Source organism: Apteryx rowi, unplaced genomic scaffold, assembly GCF_003343035.1.
Source record: "Apteryx rowi isolate R43461 unplaced genomic scaffold, aptRow1 scaffold_88, whole genome shotgun sequence".
Taxonomy (NCBI): Eukaryota; Metazoa; Chordata; class Aves; order Apterygiformes; family Apterygidae; genus Apteryx; species Apteryx rowi.
The window spans coordinates 2,198,910-2,219,159 of NW_020451182.1; the positions used below are offsets into that span (position 1 = coordinate 2,198,910).

Consider the following 20,250-nt stretch of genomic DNA (forward strand, 5'->3'; position numbering starts at 1 on the left):
AGACATTTTTAAAAGGTTGTCAAAATACAAAAAATGTTCTTAGAATTCATGAAATTTAGAAAACAAAGCACTTAAAAATCAATGTAAGAATAGTTATAGTTGTCAAATCTTACAGATACAAAATGTGTTGTACTATGGTAAAATAAATTATTGTAATGCTAGCTATAACATAACATTACTTATCTCTAGATCTTATAATGACAGAACTGTGAAACAATTTGTGGCAAACCACATAGGTAGCCAGATGACACTGACTCCCTCACTGATGCACTACTGACTAAACCCCATTGCCCTAATGCTTATAATACTAACCATTGTTTGTCATACATTTAAAATACTCACGTTTTTCTATTTCTGTAGCAGGTATGTCGTTCATACTGTTGACAACTGTTATGATTTTATAACAAATCTCAAATAGTTAAATATGTATTAAAAACTATATTAAAAACTGCAGCCTTTTTAATCAGACAGAAGGAACTTGATTTCCTTGATACAAAAACAGGCACCACGGACTGACCATTAAAAAAATCCAGGCAAAGAGACACTAGAAATCATGAGCCTTAAATGATCCAGTAGCAGAAGTCAACTGAACAATCCATGAATTCTTTATTTCATAAATTTTATGATTACAAGCCAGTGTCAGAATTTTAGGAGAAAATTTGTGCTCTTCAGTATTACTGACTCAGCCCTTAGCAACACAGTTCGTATGGCATACTGCAGAGTTTCCTGACTCTTGGTGCAAGCCTCGCTGGTGAGGTTGCGCATGGAGCTCACAAATTTGTTGTCTTGAGCCTGTTTCTCGCATCGCTCTGGGTGAGCTCGGGCACGACTGTGCCGAGGAACGCAGCACTGACATGGCAGCGACACCGGGCCACTGCGCTGGATCTGGCCACGCATGGCCGCTCGGCCTCCGCGGCGGCGCAGCTGCCAACGCAGGGAGCAACTGGAGGGAGAAGCAGCTCCAGGTGGGAGTTGCGGCATTGCAAGGCCTGGTGTGGAAAGAGGAGCTGTGAGACCCAGAGCATTTGCAGTTGCCCAACTGAAGCTTGGTTAAGAAATGGTTTGGAGCCACAGCCTTGGTGAATATGGCACTGGGCCTCGATCTTATTTCATTATTTCCTGCTGGCCTGGGGGATTCACCTTAACCTCACTGCATTTCAGTTTCTCTGTATAATTGGTTGTACCTGCTCTGTCTTATTAGTACAGATGACTTTATATTTTTTTTAAATAGCTGAAGTTTAGTTTCCTGCAGCAGTTACTGTTGCTGAATTCAGCAGAGAATGGTGCAGTGAGTCCCCTGCTTTCCTGCTGTGTTCCCTGCCGTGGCTGTGGTGCGTCCTCCTGCTGCACGTCCCATCAAAACACTGGCGAGAGGCTTTTTGAGGCTCCGTTGTGCCGGGCCGGGGCCAGGACTTGCTCCGCCCCCCCGCCTACGAGGTGCGCTTGGAAGCGCGGGCTGTGGCGTCACTGCGCGGTTGCTACAGGGACGCCTGGGGTCGCACCTGACGGCTGTCGTGAAGCAGCGGGAGGAGAGGAGAGGGGAGGGGAGGAGAGCGAGCGAGCGAGCGAGCGGGGAAGGAGGAAGGGGGAGTGCAGGCCCGGCCCGGCCCGGCCCCTTGGCCCGCGGGGAATTGGCTCCGCGCCGCGCTCCTCCGCCCCCGCCGTATCGGAGTCGGAGGCAAAGGCAGGAGAAGGCGGAGGCGGCGCTGCCGCGGGCTATGTAGGGGCCCCGGTGCGGGCGGATCCGGAGGCCGCTGCCCGTCTCTGGAGCGCGGCGCCGGGCCCGGCGGGATGTTCTCCAAGAAGCCGCACGGGGACGTGCGGAAATCCACGCAGAAGGTGCTGGACACGCGTAAGGACCCGCTCACTCGCCTCAAGCACCTGCGCGTCCTCATCGGTGAGGCGGGGGGCGGGGAGCGCCTCGGTGGGGGGCTGCGCCGCCGGGCCCGGGCCGCGCCGAGCGGCCGCCGGGCCCGAAAGCACCGGAAACTTAGAGGGGGCGGCGGGCGGGGGGGAGGGTCTTGGCCGCGGCGGGGGGATAGGGGCGCTCCTGCGGCCCGCGGGGGGAGGCCGGGCGCGCCGCTGCGGGCGGCGTCGCCGGGCGCGGAGCTCCAGCCGGGCGGAGCCGGGAGACGCTGCGCTCCGCTCCCGCCGCAGCGCGGCTGTGCCGGGGCGCGTAATGTGGGGTTGTAGGTGGAATTCGATAGAGGCGAAAAGCTGATGTTTTTCCCCCGTGAAATATCCTCTACAGCTGCATAAATGCTGCTAAGTTGGTATGTTTGAATAGAAGTGGCTGGTGAGCACTAATGGTGTTTGTGACTCCCGAATCCATTTTCTGTAAATGCTTATGGTAATAACTTATGTTCGTTTATGTTTTCAAGGTAAGAGCTACTACAGTAAATGCTCACTGATGTAGATGAGTATTCGTGAGTGGGTAGTCTGAAAGCATTTTTGTTTGGGGAATTGGTCAAAGAGGGAGCATAAACACTTCAGGCACTGGCATATTATTTTGTGGGCATCTGTTTAGCCTGACCAGTGAATTATAAATTGTGATTATATGCAATAATTACATAATGAGGAAACAGTTAACTAGTCAGAAATACCTGTTACCTGGACATATCTGTGAAAATCGAAGTCCTTGTCATCTTTTGTCCTTGAAAAAAGAGATTTGCTGTGGAGTGTGTTTTGGCCCCTTAAATTCTGCAACTGCATGTGTTGCTTCTGACAGTTTGTCAACACATGAGCAGAGCTGGGTCAAGGGCAACTGCATTCCATATTTAGCACGGGGTATTGACTCCTGCCTGAAATCTGGGGATGTTTAAGTAGCTTGTCTGTAGACTAAAGCTAGATTCTTTCCTTTTAAAGGAGGCAGCTGCTGCTCCTTTTTCTCTTACAATAGTGTCTGAAGGAACAGCTGTTCACACATGGCAGCATCTACTGCTGCCTGACATTGTTTCAAAAGCATAAATAATTATGATATTGCAGAAAATAAGAGTACTGTTTTATAGTTAAAATTCCAGGCGCTTCAGTAGTCGGATGAATCCTCTTGCCTTGCTCAGAATCATAGAACTCTTCTTAACTACCTGTACTTAGCCAGTTGTGGCTTGTTTTTGTGTTGATTTTTATTTATTTTTAGCTACTTCATTAGTTGAAGAAACTAAGTTTCTTTGTAAAATTCTTTCTTATTCTAAGTACAATTCTGAATTTAGGTTTCCTGGCTAAAGTATATTGTATGTTTCTAGTTATTTCTTAGTTTAGTCCACAAAACAGTGTGTCTGGTTTTGGTCTGGTCTGGTCTGGGTTTGATATTACTGCCTTTTATTTACAAGATTTTTACTTCAGCTTTGTTAATACTTGGATGCAAGGGATCACAGCTTTATTGAGCCACGAGCTCTGTATCAAGCAAAAGGTTCTTATCTAATCTAAGGTTTCTGCTTACTGACTGTAGGACAGGCTAAATCTGCTGGGGCATGTTTTCATGTGACATCCATTCCTCTTTCCCCTGCACATGCGTATACCTCAGCTGCAGAAGCACAGCTCCCACATATCCTTTCTTCAAGTTTGGGAGAATACAATCCAGTGTATGACTGTGTTAGTAGGGGAAGTTCCTGAGGTGTGACACTGCTCTTCTGTATGTCTATCTTAGAGCCATCTACAGGATTTCGTTATTGTGCAGATATATCTTAGGGCCATAAGGTACAAAACCAAGGGTTTTTTCTGTTTTGTTTTATTTTTGTTTGTTTTTTCTTGGATACTTCTGCTCTTTCTCCTGCTTTAATTCAAGAGAAATATATTGTGGATTTGAAGTCTGTCTTCTGCTATGCTCACTTCTTTGCCTTACTCCTTAAATCTTGCTGCTTCATACTGGCTTTCAAAGCATCAGCTGTATGCCCTTTCTTCTCCAGCTGTTCATTTGACCAGTCTGCAGGACCAAATTAAAAAAATAATGTGCCTGCATTGGATAGATTGCTGCTTGAGATGACTTCGCATGCAGACACCATCCTGCAGCTTGAGCAATGAAGTGCTACATTTCCCTGTTTATCTTTTTTTTTTCTTTTTTCTTTTTTTTTCTTCCTCTCACCAGTGACAACTCCCCCACAGCATAATAGTCATGTTTCCATTTGCTTCAGAGGAACCAAGCTAGCTATGGCCAGCAGCCTATCTGGGGTTAAAAAACATGTCTGTTCAGCTGTGTTCTGTGTCTTTGTGAATGAAGACTGGCTTGTCTTGCTTATGCAGTTAGCATCTGCACATTGGAGACCAGAAGACCATCAAGAAAAGAATTCTCTGCTGTTTCACGTTCAAGAAGTAAAAGTTTCTTCTGTTCATAAGCTTAAGAACCTTTCAGTAGGCCTGCAGGGTATATTGAACAGGAGTCAAAAAAATTTTTTTTGTTGTTGCTCTTTTTAGTCTTTGGTATAGCGATGATAAACCAAAGCATGGCCATGGTTTCATGGTTATTATCTTTAATTCAGACTTGGGGGAAGGAGGGGAAGTACTGGTTCATCTTTCCATTATTGAGGCATCCAAGACACTCATTCTCCAGGAAGGCATCACTAAAATAATGAAGTAGTCTTGAAAAGAGACAGAGTGCTCATGAATTATAAGACTGCTTGTTGTCTATTAGCCAAAGAGGAGAATTTTTAAAATTTCATTATGATGAAAGATTGACGGTTGGATCTTACAAGGCACTGTTTCAAGATAGACATCATCTAAAAATATTTTAAGTTGGTGAATAATGAGAGAGCATAATATTGTTGTTAGGCAGGACCAAAAGAGACTGAACAATTTCAGAGAACTTAATGAAGCTAAGTGAATGGATAGTAGAGAGACAGGTGACATTTATTTTTGACAAATGAAAAGTAGTGCATGTTAGATGGGATTACTTAAATGTCTTTTACAAGATAATATAAAATGCAGTGAGTTGTATCATTTCAAGAAAAAATATCTTGTCATTGGTGACAGCTCAGTTTAAATTTACGCTTAATAAGCAGCATCAGTCAAAGTGCAAACTTGTCTGGATGCAAAAGGAATGTAGAAAATACTGTGTCTTCATAAATCAATGGTGCACCATTATCAGAAAATGTCACTGCAGCTTTAGTAGTCCTACCACTGTATTCAGCATTGGATTCAGAGACTAAGATGGGAAGGACTGTGGTGGGAATAAAGCTTCAATGTGAAAAGAAATTGAAAGCTTTAGAACCCCTTTCTGTTGGGGTACAAGGTGAAAAATATGTAAGCACACATGAAAAAGTAAAGTCTATTAAGGGCTACTAAATTCACGGTGCAGAAAGATTTTGGGCTTGGGAAGATTGTGAGCCCCAGACTAGATTTTGTTATTGGCATACTGGGGGAAATGCCCTTGTATTCCTTTTTGAAAATCTTTGTATACACCTGCTGCTTGCCACTTCAGTCCAGTGTCCTGTCCTGTATTTGGCCTTTTTTGTAATTCAGAAACCAAGAAAAATTGAATGAAATTCAGGTGACTAATTGAGAATTGATGATTTGTTAAAGTAAATGTAATACGTGACCAATTTATACAAGTCACTGGCATAACTTTTTATAGCAGTCAAAAGCCTTTAGGAGAAGACCTTCAAGTAGCACTGTTAAGGTTGTAACAAATACTAAGAAGAACTGGAAGAGATTGAAGTCTCATATCTTGGGCCGTAACAGTCTGTGAATGAGGGTAATCTGCTTTTTGGTGTTTTCGTACTGCAGTATTTTTCTTGAAACAGCTGGTACTATCAGCTTTAAGAAACTTGACTCTATTAAGGTGTATCATTGGCTTYTTCCTGTATAGAAGTGTTCATCTTTTTTGTTTGTTTTTGTTGGTTTTTTTCTTAGTTACGCCAGCTGCTTCAAGTTTCACACAGCTTCCTAATGCTCTCTTTGTCAGCATGTGATTTTTTTGTCAAATTGTTCTTCTGTCTTGTTTATATATGCTGTAAAAGCTGTAACAGTTTTGTTTACTGTCAGCTACTTTGGCTGTTAGAACACATCGTTCTTTGAGCAGGAATGTGGTATGGGGTTCTCCTGCACTCTGTATGGAAGTGGCTCAGTCTTGGTGGAAGTGAAACCCTGCTGTTAAGGATGGCTGACAGCTACAGTTAATACAGGTATGATCACCGAGACCTCCTAGGAGACGGAAGTGGAGGCACATAGTGCACCTTACAGAATTAGGTGTTGCCTTCAGAATGAAGTCTACAGTTTTCCAGGAAATATTCTTATTTTCCAGGAAATAGACTTATTAGCAGTCTCTAGAGTATTAGTAGCTAACTGCGATTTTTTTAGGATTGTTTAGGAGAAAGAGCATGGAAAAAGTGTGTTGTTTTTATAATCAATGTTGCACTGTTTAATCAGGCTTCTGGATCAAAAATGTCCTTTTGCTATGTGTATATGCACATGAACAATAGCAACAATGTAATAAAGTTATAAGATTCTAAAATTATAGTTTTTTAAAAGGTCATTCTAGTAGTTCTTCAAGATCAAATGATGCTTGATTTGTCCTTTTGTTAAAACAATGGTTTGAGAACTTTTCAGATAATTAAGGCAGCTGGATATCGGACCATTTTCATAAGGTCATACCTTAACAGTATTGACTTATTCTGTTGTTTTAGGTCTGATATCAGATATGTTGTTGCTACCTCCTGAATTTGTATTTTCAGTCAGAATTTGTAAATGTATGTATTTAAAAAAAAAAAAAAAAGATTCAGTATTTTTGCCCCCTCCCCCTTTTTAAGGGGTTTCTGCATAGTCTTACTATGTACAAGCAAAGTTGAATGAATATATTTAGTCTTAAGATTTAGTTTTAAGGCTGAACTTTTAATAGCGTGTTCTTGTGTGGTGTGGGTTTTTCTTGTTTGGGTTTTTTTGTTGTTGTTTTGTAGGTTAGGAGTCACAGGCCTCTCTTAATCCACAGTAAAGAAAAAATACTTCGTTTCTAATCATTTATTTTATTTGCATCTGATAGCTCAAAACTACACTACTTGTATTTCTGGAACCATGGAGAATGTTTGTAAAATGTAGTGCTAAGAGAACAGAGTGTCTGAAGTACATTGTTGTTGTTTGGTGTGTGGGGGGTGTGTGGTTTTTTGTTTGTTTTTTCTCTCAGTGGTTGGTTGGTGCCTGGGATCATATGTAGGTAAGTGCTGGAAGGGAAGAGTCAAGCTATACTGTACAGGATGAAACATTCTGTTTTGGACACCCACTCTGATATATTGTTTAATATTAATCAAATGCTTAAACACAGACTGCATTTGTCTAAAAAGGATTTTAATTTAAGAAATCTATTTGACTGGCAGTCAGCCCTAATGCTTCAGCTGGATGACATTCATTGGTGTTGCACTTGAACATAGTTCATAATAATATCACTGGTACTATAATAAATGAAAAAAATATTATAGTAATAAAGGTGAAAGGGGGGTGACAACTAGCTGCCTGGAATTCTCTCTAAAGATAACTCTTCCAGAAGTTTCTGTGGAGGTGCAAAGCTGTTTTATTTTTGGCAAGAGTTGTATGGTTGGTTTTTTTTGTTGTTGTTGTTTTGCGTCTCCCCCTACCTTTCCTGGTAATGCTAACTGCTCTGGATATGTTGCTGGTGTAATTCCTGCATTTGGCCACAAGTTGAGTCCAGTTTAAGAAATTGGACATGATGTAATATCAGTCTTGATTTAACTCTTCGGCGAAGTTACACTTGACTTAAAAACACCAGGCACAGCCAGTACTGCTGGCCTGTGAGGGTAAGGGCTGGAATTGGATCAAAGCCCCAAACTACACGAAGGGAGGCTTTCACTGCCTGGGTGCAAAGGAATGATCTCTGTGGGTTTAGTTTGTGGCAGTTAAAAGTGAAAAGAACTATATTACTATGGAAGTGTTTGAATTTGCTTAAATAAAAGGTTGAGTTCTGGAACATGTGCGAGGTTTTTATGGAAGTGTTTTTAAAGTGTTTACTAGTGTTGTAACTCTTCTGGAGTCTGTATGCAACCTGAAATGAAACAATTAGCTTGGAAAGCTGTCAGCTGCTTTTGCTCATTTTTGTGGAGCATTGATGTTGAAATTTGGTAACAATTTGTATGTAGATGATGTTCATTAGTGCTGTTAAAATGCTTGCTCATTCATGATTTTTCTCATAGGTTTGTCTCCAAAAGATGCTGGTCATCAGGGATTCAGACTTGTCTGATCCAAAATTTAAGTCTATTAAAAGATTTCTTGAAGTATGTTCTTGAGGTATTTTTGATACCCAAAACCTCAAGATAAATTATTCCTTTGACAAAAATCTTTTTTTTTTCTTTTTTGTTCTTCTCCCTCTCTCCTCCCCCCCCCCAAATTTGAATTCTCTGGGTTAAATAGCTGTTAGTGATCTGAAACAAAAGGAAAAATAAGGCTTGCTTAATAGGTTTGCATTTGCAGCACAATATTTTTAAGCAATGCAGCTTGTTATTGGGCCTTTTTCACTGTGACAATCTGTTAACTGTGCCAGAGCCTCCGGTAGATTCTGAACATTTTCTACTTAACATTTCTAAATATTATGTCTTTATATGCGAGAGACTGTCCATATATAACTGATTTTCTGTACTGTTTTGCTGAAAAGCTGCAGCTACATCTTTCTACCTTGTGGAGTTAAGAGTAAGTTGCCATTTTGCTTGTATGTTAACTGAAATTTAGGACACTTAGAAGCCTCTTGCTTACTAATGGCATGTATTATGAGAATTGATACTGAAAATTTTAGTCTCTGGTGCCCTTTCTGTAAAGCAGAGTCCCACTAGAATACAGCCTTCTTCCAGTTCACTGTTAGCTGCAGTTGTCAATGGTATTTTACTTTTGGGTGAGGATGAGGCCTAGAAGTTCACTAAATCTTTTGGATTGAGACAGGGTAACACTTTTATTGTACTGTCTGATGTCACGGTTTTATGTATAAACAGATTGTTAAACCCCGAAACAGTTAAAATCAAATATAAAGTTAACCACAGTTTGTTCTGTAATGGTGTAGTATCTTAGACTATGCTGTTAAGTACTATGGTAAATTTCTGTGATGCTATGTGTAAACTGGGTTTAGGTGTATGTTAATTTTCTCTCCAAAAAGTTTATGTATTTCTAAGACTTGTGTGGGTGTTTAGTTTATAATATTTTGACTGTTTACCATTAAGATTCTGTCCTATGCAGAAAATACTAGTTAATCAGATGAATAAAATTTTAATTTCATAGAGCAGGTAATCATCTAAATAGTATAGGTATATTTCTCTTACTAAATCAGCCCATTCATATATATGTAATTGATACTGAGGAATTAGCTTATAATCATTTATAGTGCAATGTGTAGAAAATGGAATAAACAGGGAAGGAAGACAGTATGTGTTGCAAGTCAAAGCTCACTGAGCTCTTCCTCCTACAGAGGATCAGGGTGTTATATGTGTGGACTTGTAGTCAAAATCTTTTAAGGTCTACGTTACTGTTGTGCCATACTATATCTGCTCCCTTCCCACACGCACCTTACTCCTCCTTTCCTTGGCTATTGGTCTGGAATGAATAATGAGATCCAGATTTCCTTGACCAACACAAGGTTCCAAATTTGCAGACCAGCATCTTAGTGAATTGCTAGAGGTGCCCTTGGTGATGAGCAGAAGGTATCCTTTACTGTAGGTGGCAAACAGAGCCTTTCGAATATGCAGCTGGGTTTTCCCTTTCTTAGAAGGAAAGCCATCTTTCAGCATTAACAGAAATAGTCTTTTCAGAGTTTTTTCGTGTAATGAGAGGACAAAATTCCCATTAAATAAAATGATATGTTTTAGTTTGCTTCCCTCTGAAGTGACAGAACTCTTTGCAAGATTTCAGTGGTTGTTAACTGTTTGCTTTGAATTCCAAAATCTTGCTGTTTTTCATGCTGTCAGTTATGATCCTGGGTGTAAATCATGGGAAAGTGCATTTGCTAGGAAAGTTACAAACTTAAGTTACTGAATCTTTTTTTTTTTTTTTTTTGACTTGCAGCCTATTCTCCTAAGCTATAGCATAGCTGTATTCTGAAGGTACGCTTCTAATGTTAATTGGAAGTTAATGGTAACAATGTAGTTGTACCAATGCTTCTCTGAGGCATATTGCATTTTCTGAGGTGGTTGACACCACATTGTACTTAAAACAAAACAAAAAGCACTACAGGCGTCCAGAATGATTTGCTTCCTGAAAATCCTCTGAAATTCCTTCCAGAACAGGATTCCAGAAAGGCAGAGAGCCGTGAGGCTGGCTTATTATAGTGCCAGTCATACATATGCAAATGCCACTACAATAATTATGTGATGCAAATGAAAATTAACTACTCAGTTGATTATTTAGGCATTTAGTTTGTGTCCTGAAGAATCTAGGTACAGTATCTCCAAAAATTAAAAAGTATTGTGTTAAGATTATGAGTCTTTAAAGAAAAATACTTTTATTTGCCTGCCTCAGAGTTTAGTTTCTCCATCTCTGGCAAAAGAATAAATGCTTATTTCAGGTTTGAAATGAAACACTTAACAGGCATACAAAATGCATCATTCCTGTGTGTTGATTTGCAGAGAAGTTGTTTAACTGCTTCTGATTCCCTTGGTGTTTGGAACTAGTTTTTTCCACTCCTTTACTTGATGAAATAATCAACAATTCTACTGCTTTTTTGGTGCAATTCCCATACAGCAATTACATATATGGAGTAAAAGACTATCTTCTGTCACCTTCGTTTCTCCTGAAGCTCTCAATCATTGCTTTCTTTCTTCCTTCAATCTTCCTATCCCTAAATCTGTCAGTTTGCTTCCTGCTGTATTCCCTTGTCCCCAGTCTGGAACTTGTATAGAGTTCTGCCCCATGAGTGGAGGTGACTATAAAGGTTGGGCCTATGCTGTAGTGATAATTCTTGTGTACCTGCCTTGACCTCCTGCAAATCATAGTCTGGTTTGTTTAAAGTGGAATTGTTTTTGTTTGTTCTTACTTTGATGTGTCAGCCTCTAAATTACACCAGTTCAGTTCCTGATTTGTAAGCAGTCTAGCCATCTCTGAAAAACTGGAGGTTTGGTAGATGGTCACGCACACTATTGGGTATCTGACCCGCTAAGTTTATTGCTAGGTAAGTTGCCTTAGTTGCTGATATAGCACTGTTTTCTCCAAGAGCACTCTGGCTCCACCACACTTGATAATAAAAGACATAGCCAGAATTCTGTGATATTGCAGAAATTGAATGTGTATTATAAACGCTTTTATGGCAAGACTTGTGATAAAATTCGAATGGCAATACTGTAGAACTACATAATAAAAATAGAACTGGAAATTTGCTGTACTTTTTTGGCCATCCTTTCAATTGCTTGTTGCTTTATATTTTACTAGTTGTACATGTTGTCATGACAGATGATAAAGATTTATTATGTCATTCCAAAAAAGGTTTAAAAATTATGATCAAATAGAGAATTATAGAAGATGCATCCACAGTGAAAGATGCCTCAATGTACAGAGCTAATAAAGCTTAATGGTGATGGGCACAAACCACCTGTCGACACTTGGGTTTGCCTTGCCTTTCTTTTTAATTTTTTTCCACACCACTATTCTGAAAGGGGAAAAAAATTTCCTTTTTAAATACTGTCTCTGTATTTCATTGTGCTTCTCTATTGTTCTGTCCATCTACTTTTTCTAGTCTTATGTAGTTAAATATCAGGGCAAGTTTTAGTCCAGTGCATGTATTAAGACATGAAAGAAAAGATTGTTTAAAAATGATCAGTTTAAAATTAATGTAGATAAGTTGTCATGTATTTCTTTAAGTGGGGTTTTGCGCAAAACCATCTACGGGTGTGGGATGGGAGTCTGGAAGCCTTCCTGGGGTCCACAAGAAAGCACATCCTTTCCACACCCGCGATGTTGTTTTTACCTCAGGCTATCCCTGAGGTCCCAGCCCCTGATGCCCTGAGATGACCCAGTGAAAGAAGTATAGAGGACTGGTCCAGACTGGAAAGGAAAATGCATGTTTGGAGCGGGGGGAGGGTAGAGGAACGTGTGTTTCCCCGCAGCCTGTTCCTCTAAGGAGCAGAGGTGGTCCTTTCTTACCATCCTTCTCTCTACCTTCTTGAGTAAGTTTAGTTGTGGCTAGTAATTACAGCTGGGAACAGTGATAGTCTTTTGTCATAGAGTTTGGGGGCAGGGAGGTTGCTAGCTTTATTTCTATTCAGTTATCAATTAAAACAACTTTGATTTGTACCATGGCAGTCCTGGTGGAACTCTGGTTTGTGACCGGAGTTTGTAGGCATTACTGTCATGCAGTGATCATGAAAGAAGAGAGATACTCTTTCTTGTCTTACATACTCACTTGGCCTGCTGTATTCGATTTCATTAGCTTTAGTTTAAAAAAATAGAAAATTCATGAAGTTCTTAAAAAATAATTTTTATTGGTAATTTTGAACATCTCTATTTTTACTACTGGATAATGGTATACAAACTGTGGATGACTAAATAGTTGAAAGAAAAATAATATTCTGTTCTATTTTTCAGAGAATGCAGAATCAATTGATCTCAAACAGTTTTTCGACCAACATTTCTCACATATATATTATGTGTTCTTTGAAAATTTTGTGACTATCGAAGTCGGTCTTAAACAAAAAGGTAAGTATTTTAAATATAACACTCCTTTTTCTGCCCATCCTTGTGCTTTTTTCCCCCCGTCCTGGTGCTTATGTGTTAATGCAAGGTGTCCGTGATCAGAAATGACATCATTAGCTGTGCAGGAATATGCATAAGTGCCAACAGCGCAAATAAAGGCAAAGCAATTAGAAATGTGTGCTGAAGGGATGAGCAAGGACAGTCTATTCTCTGCTGGCTATTTTTGCCCTTTTGCAAAATGAGGATTCTTAAGCTGTTAGGCTTCTTGTGTTCTGCAGAATTATTGCAAGTTTTGCTTTGCAAGGTACTGTATAACTTAATCTTTGCCAGCTGTTGATTCTGTAATAGAAACAGTTAGTTTACAACTTTTCCAGTTTGTGTAACTAGAAAATACATCCTTTTCTAAACAAAATGAATATAAAATCACTTTTATGATTGTAGAAGTGCACATATTACACATCCAAGGATCTTTGTCAGTGGTCTTTAAATTCTGTTTTGGTAATGAAAGTGTATCTTCTGTTTATTTTTACTTGCATCTAGGTCACAAGTCTCAGAGGGAAGAATTAGATTCTATTCTTTTTATTTTTGAGGTAAGATAATTTGAATATTCCAGTATGAGTTTTTAACTTTGAATTTAAGTCTTATTAAATAATAATAGAATAGCTATCCTAAAGTTGCGTTTAGATGTAAAGCATATTTCTAGGCATTCATTTCTCTTGCTTAGAGGTGAATACATGTGCTATATGTGAAAAGAAAAAGAACTTACTTAACTTACGCTTTTGCAGGAAGATGTCTTAACTGGAAAAAGATGTTTTCTGCCCCTGCAGATAGATCATAAGGATTTTTTTGTTATTTTCCCCCTGAATTGTGCACTCTGAAATTCTTCTAAAAGTGATCTCCAATTATTCTTTTTGATTGTATGTTATCCCTGACTTTCTCATAATAGTCGGAATCCTGCTACAGAATTAGTTTGTGTCTTGTTTCTATTTTAAAAAAAGATCTATTGTTTGAAAATAGCATTGTCCTTACCAAAAGTGTACTTTGACTTAAGTAAGATGACTTAGAAACTGACTGAATTAAATCAGACCATTTGTGAGCAGAGGCAATAATTTAGTAATAGCTTAGAATGTCAAGTGTTGTCCTTCCTATGTGATGGAGGTTTCTAGCTGTGCAACTGGGATTGTGTTTCGGGACTTCTCACACCCCTAATTGAAATGGGTACAGAGTTCTGTATCTGTGCAAGAGAGCTTTTTTTAACCTGTACAGTTGCTGAATTTGAATGTTAAAATACGCAGATTCATACTTTTACACTTTTTAAAGATAATTTAAAATTGAAAGCTGCTGAATGCTTATCGCGTGGTTGAATACAAATTGGGGATCTCTTGAGTAAGGTACACTGATGCAACGAACTGTAGGGTTAGCTGTTACAAGGGGAGTGAATCTCAAGAGAGCTACTTGATTTGTTCACCGTTTTTTACATAAAGTGATACTAGGTGACCTGTGCTTTAGAAGCAATTGCACAGGCTTCTAGAGGGGCAGGGTAAGTAATTCATTTGGCAAATTAGGCTGTTTACAATTTGTTAATGACTCCAACATGTAATGTGACTGAAATAGCTAAAAACCTATTACATAGCACTTCAACATTTAGGTATATAACTGCTTTCATCACTAACTGTGCTCTGTTCCTTATGATCCAAAAGAAGATTTTTGACAAATCGGGCTACAAACCATTATTTCTCCAGCTCTTTTCTTCATTACTTTGCTGTAGCTCATCACCCCTGCTTTGAGAAGGCTGAAGTAAATGTTTGCCTATACCACAGAGGCAAGGTCACAGATGAGTATCCTAGCTTAAGCCACTATAAAAGTGGAATTGACCTAATACAGTCTGTTGTGAACCAGAGCAACTGAGAGATGGATGTTCATCCCATTCCACCCCCTATGCAGTAAGCAGTAATATCCAGCAGAGAGGCAGTGGAGCCAGGTAAAATGCAGTACTTAGTAACATCTTAAATCTCTGATGCAGGACTCTCCAGACAGTCTGTTAGAGCCTTTGGGCTTCTTAGCTTTAGGAGTGGGATTATCTTGAAGAAAATAATGTTTCCAAGGAAACCAGTGTGGAAGTCTTTTTAAATTAACTCTTCAATATCCAATCTCTGGGCTTTCTGAGAGTGCTGTTTAGTTTTCTGAATGTGATATCTGCAGCACAGATCCCTGGGTTCTGTTTTTTTGTAGAAAATTTTGCAACTTCTTCCAGAGAGGATTCATCAGAGGTGGCAATTTCATAGTATTGGTAAGCTGATTTTTCCTTCTTTTTTTAAATCTTATTTTTATTAGGAGCACTGGGCTTGTACTGCTCATTTCCTTAACCTTTAAGTGGCATAACAGGGATAAAGGGCTTGCAAGTTAACAAAATAACCAGTTGTATAGTATGGGATGCTTTTTCTAGATAGATTTAAAGCTGGGAATCTGGAAATAGAACACTGGGAGGTCTGTATTTGCAAAAGGGGAACATTGATATTAAAGGCATTAATCATGTACTTTATACACACCCATGCACCCCTTCCAAAACATCCTTGGGAAAAGATGTTATAGGTTACAAGGAAGCTGTGAAAGGTGACCTTATTTTTTTTTTTTCTTCTGGCATTGAGAGTTGCCTGAGGATATCAAGTTCACCAAGAATAAACTGGAGATTGCCAAGGACTTGTTTAAAAGATATTATCAAGTCTGACCGAGAACTCTGACATTTTACCTAATAAAGAAAAAACAAAAACCAGTCACTTTTGTTTTCTTTTCAGGGTTGATTTTAAAGAAGCTTCTTCACACTGGAAATTCATTAAAGGTATAGGAAAAAGTTGCATGCTACTTAATTTTGTCTAAAATACGTAAAAATATTTTTAAAAAGAAAGAAAAAGGAACATCAAGATGTATTTTTATTGTAAAAGTACAGGAGTCAGAACCAGATCATGACTTTTAATTGTTAACTTTACCTCAGTAAAACTACTCACGGTAGTAATATGATTATTCAGAGTACCGAAGTTAAGAATGTGCACAAGTGGTTGAAGGATTTTGTTTTAAAGCAGAAATGAGCCTTAACTATTCATTGCTGGGGCAAGAAAACTGTATGGTTTGGGAGCTTGGGCTGTCTTGGAAGTGGAAAATTAACTAGGGCAGAGACCACTACTTATTGGTGTGTAGTATGAGAGCAGTTGACTTTGGGGCAAAAGGCACTACCCAGGTGTACTCTTGGTTGTGCTGCACGTAAGTACTCCACTCCTTTATACAACGCCTGCAGGCTTTGCTAGTGCTGAAGCGGTCCAGTGTGAGAGCCAGGAGAGGACTGCACTAGGGCTCCTTCCCCTTCCTTGAGGAGGGAGGTGAAGAAAGAATAGAAAAGGGGAGAAGGAGTTCTTCTGCTGAAGAAGTCTGTCTGTTATTATAATTGACAGACTCATTTAGTAATCTTATGATGTTCTTTGGATTTTATGAAATATGCAAATGGTGTCTCGCACTGCTGTAGCTAAACAAGTGACTAGACACATGCTGCTTTTTTTTTTTTTTTTTTTCGCACTGCTGTAGCTAAACAAGTGACTAGACACATGCTGCTTTTTTTTTTTTTTTTCTTCCTCTTCCATTAGGGAAGGACCTGTAAAAGATTCTGTAGGGCAAACATGACGGTGTGAAGATGTCAGGATTGTCCTTGAATTTCAGCAGAAGTAGCAGAAACAGTAGCTTGGCTCTTCTGATTCCTGATGGTCGTACTGTCCATCTGTTCTCATCTTTTCTACCTCTTGCCTTCTTTTCCTCCTCCATCCAAGGCAAATGGAAATTTTTTTGTATGTTCTGGGCCAAGTTAATTTGTTCTGCTTTCTTTTTTAAGATACGTCGAGAAGGTGTGCGTCTCTTTCTCTTGTGGCTGCAAGCGCTTCAAAATAACTGCAGTAAAGAACAATTATGGATGTTTTCTTGCTTGATTCCTGGATTTTCATCACCACAATCTGAATATGGCCCCCGAACACTAGATAATCTCATTAACCCTCCACTTAATGTTCAAGAAAGTAAGTAATTTGGTAACATTACATATTCTTTACATAGATCAATTCTCAGGACAGGCAAGGCACGTTGAAATAACAAAGGTAGCATAAACTTGTACACAGGGAGATTATGGAGCTATTGATGAATTTCTTGGCATTTCAGCTGATCCTTTATCTGTAAAATGTGTCAATAAGATCAGATACAGTTTGGCGTTATCTCATGTATATCTACAGCAGGAAAGGAGTAACAAATCTAGAGGAGGATTTAGGCAGCACAGAATTACAAAGTGCAAAGAGTGAAATGCAAACCTCTAACTGCAGAAATGAGAGGGGGAGAAAAAAAACACTAACTAGCTGCAGTGTGCAAGCAAAGTATAGAGCTAAAAACTTTATGCAAGTGTAATTGGTCAACTGCTAAATGAAGAAAAGGGTGAAGGATATAAACAAAGATTTGTCTGGCATTTGTAAAACACAAACATGACACTGCATAAATCTCAAAAGAAATGGCTAACACCCTTTAGAAATATTTGGTCTTGGCAGGTAGATTCCCAAGGTTCATAGGGAGAACTTAGTTATTATCCTTTGTATTCTTTCATATGTAAGAAATTAGTTCTATGGTATCTTATTAGCTAAAAATTTCCTAATTTTCATTAATCTGTGGGTAGTTTGTTTTGCCTGTAATTGTCTCTGCTTACCCAAGTAAATGTCTAGTGCTATAAATTTGTAGATATATACTGAAAGAAACAGTATCAATGTAGTTGTGTGGTTTTTTGTTTTTTGTTTTTGTTTTTTTTAATAGCCCAAGTGACTATAGAGGAAATCACTCCACTTGTTCCTCCACAATCAGGAGACAAAGGACAAGAAGATTTAACAAGCTACTTTTTAGAAGCACTTTTGAAATACATAGTAATTCAGGTATGTTCTATAGGTTGCAAGCAAACAAACATAAAACAACTAACATCTGTTTGTCTGTTACAGGAGAATAACTTACTACTAGCACTGGAAGCATATATAAAATGTTTTTAACGCTCTCTTCCCTCTCCCCCCACCCCAGGTCCTTCATGAAAAGCAAATTATCTTTAGAAAATGTTCATTTCTTATTTTGAGTGAAGATCCACAGATCTATTACCACAGGGGTCTTCCAACAGATTGCAGCATGGAGAGAAAACCTGTTATAACGTCACTGCCAGACATGCTGGCGTTCTCTCCCCATTTCACCCACTCCCACCACCATGTCCTTAAGCAGTGGAAGGATCAACTAGGCCTATCTTTATTGTGGGGGTTTCTTGGTGGTCAGGGACTCTGCTTTTCAAACTAAGAGGAAACTTCTAATTGAAAGCATTGGATCTGTATGATGCAGACTTTTAACAAGTCCAAGGAAACATTTGCTGCCATTTTCCCTTATACTTGGCTGGTTGGCAAAACCAAATAGAAGTAGGATGTCAGACCCAACAGTTTTTAAGACTAGGATGGCCAATGTGTCTGTGCTTAGGGTTATATTTTCCCTCTAACCGTCTTCTTAGGATTCATGCTGTTACAGAAGATTAACCATAGAGCTTCTTCATTCTCTAAGGCAGAAGGCAGGGACACACCTTGGACTACTGAAAGTCCTGATTAGTAGAGGTACTCCAGGATATGTTGAGAGCACAGTACAGAAATGATGGCTTTCTAGCAAGGCTTTTCTTTAATCAAGATTTTTATTACCCAGATCTTGCAGGGCTGATGCCATGACTTCTGTAGGTATCTTGCCTGTAATTCCAGGGATTTTGGTTCTGGGAGGTTTATAAACTCAGGCATAATATAGTACACTGCCCAGAGACAGTTTGGAATTACTGCTACACCTGAGCAAGTGAGCCCTCTCAAAACAGAAGCAACAGGAAGTACGGTACATACTTGGAATGCTTCAGATCTGGCAAGACTTTTAAGACTTAGACATTGCTTAAAAGTAGCTGAACTGTTGGATTACACTGGTTTAGTTGCAGTGCTACATGAACACCAGGTAATAAATTCTGCAGAGCCCAAAATACCTAAAATTCAGATTACGGAGTTAAACAGTCCGCAGAAAATGAAGACTTGAGTATCTAGGCCACAGAGTGCAAGTTAGATGTCACTTATCCCATATTGTATCCTTCCCCTTGCATTTTTGCATTTCCATGATATCTATCAATACTTCAAATGCCTAGGACAGGAAATGACAAGAGCGCCTATCAGAAGCCATGTGGCTAAGTTATTACATTTTATATAATTCATTTGCTGTCCAGTTAGCACATGCTTCCTCTAAGCCTACTCTGCTGTCATGTGCCTAGCAAAATGCTTAGCTGGATGACATGCTATAGGTGTTCCATGGCACTGCCTTCTGGGTCAGGCTTCTCCAGCAGAACCCACTTGGGCATCTGTCCGTAAGTTCTTCTGCATACTTTTGCAAGTTGTGCTAAAGTGGCTGGACAGTGGCACAAATATGGCCTCCATAAACCAAATCCTTTCATGGTCTCCCTGTATCTGCCTTATTCCAAGGTCACAGAGTATGACTGCAACCTCATTTTGTTACTTTCAGCACCTCCTGCTTTGAACAGAGGTGGTCATACTTGTGATCTATAGGGTAAGCTTAATGATGACTGTTGTCTTCAAGAATGTAAGGTGTTTTGTTTTTTTGAAGTTAACAGCCTTCTCTAGTAAATGAATATTATTATACTTAAATTTAGATAAGTCATTCAGGCAAGTGTCATAGAATTTGTTCTCTAGGTTAATAGAAGATCTCCTCTCCATTTTGTTAAAGTGTCTTCAGAAGCATGGATAATTTCAAACAGAATAGTCACTTCTTTGGTATTAAGTTCTGCTAAAAGAACTGTAGGTCACTAAATACTATATATTAGATATCCGTTCTATTCACTTTTGATAGAATCTCTCTTCATATTTTAATGCCAAAAAAATTATATATGTATATAAAAATGAATCTTCTGAGGTTAAGGTTGATGCTGCTTTTCATTCTAAGGGTCCATTGCTCTGAAAATGTTATGATAGAACTGTGGACTTTGGCATAAAGAACAGGAAAAAAACCTGCTTTCCTGAAAATTCCCATTATCTTGAGTGGTAGATTTCACAAATTAGCCAACTCTACAGGCAGATGAATTCTGCAGAACAAGGGTGGAAACTGGATATTGGGTTTGTTATTAAGGAGCACTTACCATCCTTTTCAGTAGGAAAGCATTTCATAACGAGGAAGGATTAGCAGCACCAGTGATCTATGAAGGTAGATTTATGTAACACAACTTTAAAGTTGTATCTTCTGCTGCTTGTGGATGACAACAGATTTTTCTTTCATATTGCCCACCATGCAGATGAATCCAATTACCTAGTGTAATGAATCTATGGATATTTGTTACTTGAAACAAGTTTTCAGAGAAGCAATTGTTCTTTCTTATAAAGCATTTTGAAAACAGTTTTATTAAATCTAATCAATCATTTCAGGTTTACTTCTGACTTGGCAGGATTGCCATAAAAGGGCGTTTAGTTCTGTTGGTTTCAGTATTTGGTGTGTACAAGTTTATTTTGAAGCAAGGCTTTGAGGGCTTTGAATGTTTCCCAGCTAGTTTATCTGTTCCACCTTTCCAAAAGT

The 20,250-nt window shown here is 39.1% G+C and overlaps 1 protein-coding gene across 14 annotated transcripts in view; it reads left to right on the forward strand.

Moving 5' to 3' along the window:
• Window positions 1-1,578: 1,578 nt before the first annotated feature.
• RALGAPA1 (Ral GTPase activating protein catalytic alpha subunit 1) overlaps window positions 1,579-20,250 on the forward strand; it is a 136,014-nt gene continuing 117,342 nt past the window's right edge. For 11 of the 14 annotated variants that reach the window (XR_003257699.1, XR_003257700.1, XR_003257702.1 and 8 more), the window contains exons 1-7: window positions 1,579-1,897; window positions 12,496-12,606; window positions 13,144-13,193; window positions 14,836-14,893; window positions 15,399-15,442; window positions 16,481-16,658; window positions 17,434-17,549. Coding sequence is in view for 10 of the 14 variants with exons in the window: in XM_026090848.1 (XP_025946633.1) it covers window positions 1,792-1,897; window positions 12,496-12,606; window positions 13,144-13,193; window positions 14,836-14,893; window positions 15,399-15,442; window positions 16,481-16,658; window positions 17,434-17,549 (663 nt within the window). In the remaining 4 variants the exon portion in view is untranslated. The remainder of the gene's footprint in view (window positions 1,898-12,495; window positions 12,607-13,143; window positions 13,194-14,835; window positions 14,894-15,398; window positions 15,443-16,480; window positions 16,659-17,433; window positions 17,550-20,250) is intronic. The other 3 variants (XM_026090844.1, XM_026090845.1, XM_026090839.1) reach the window with 2 other exon arrangements.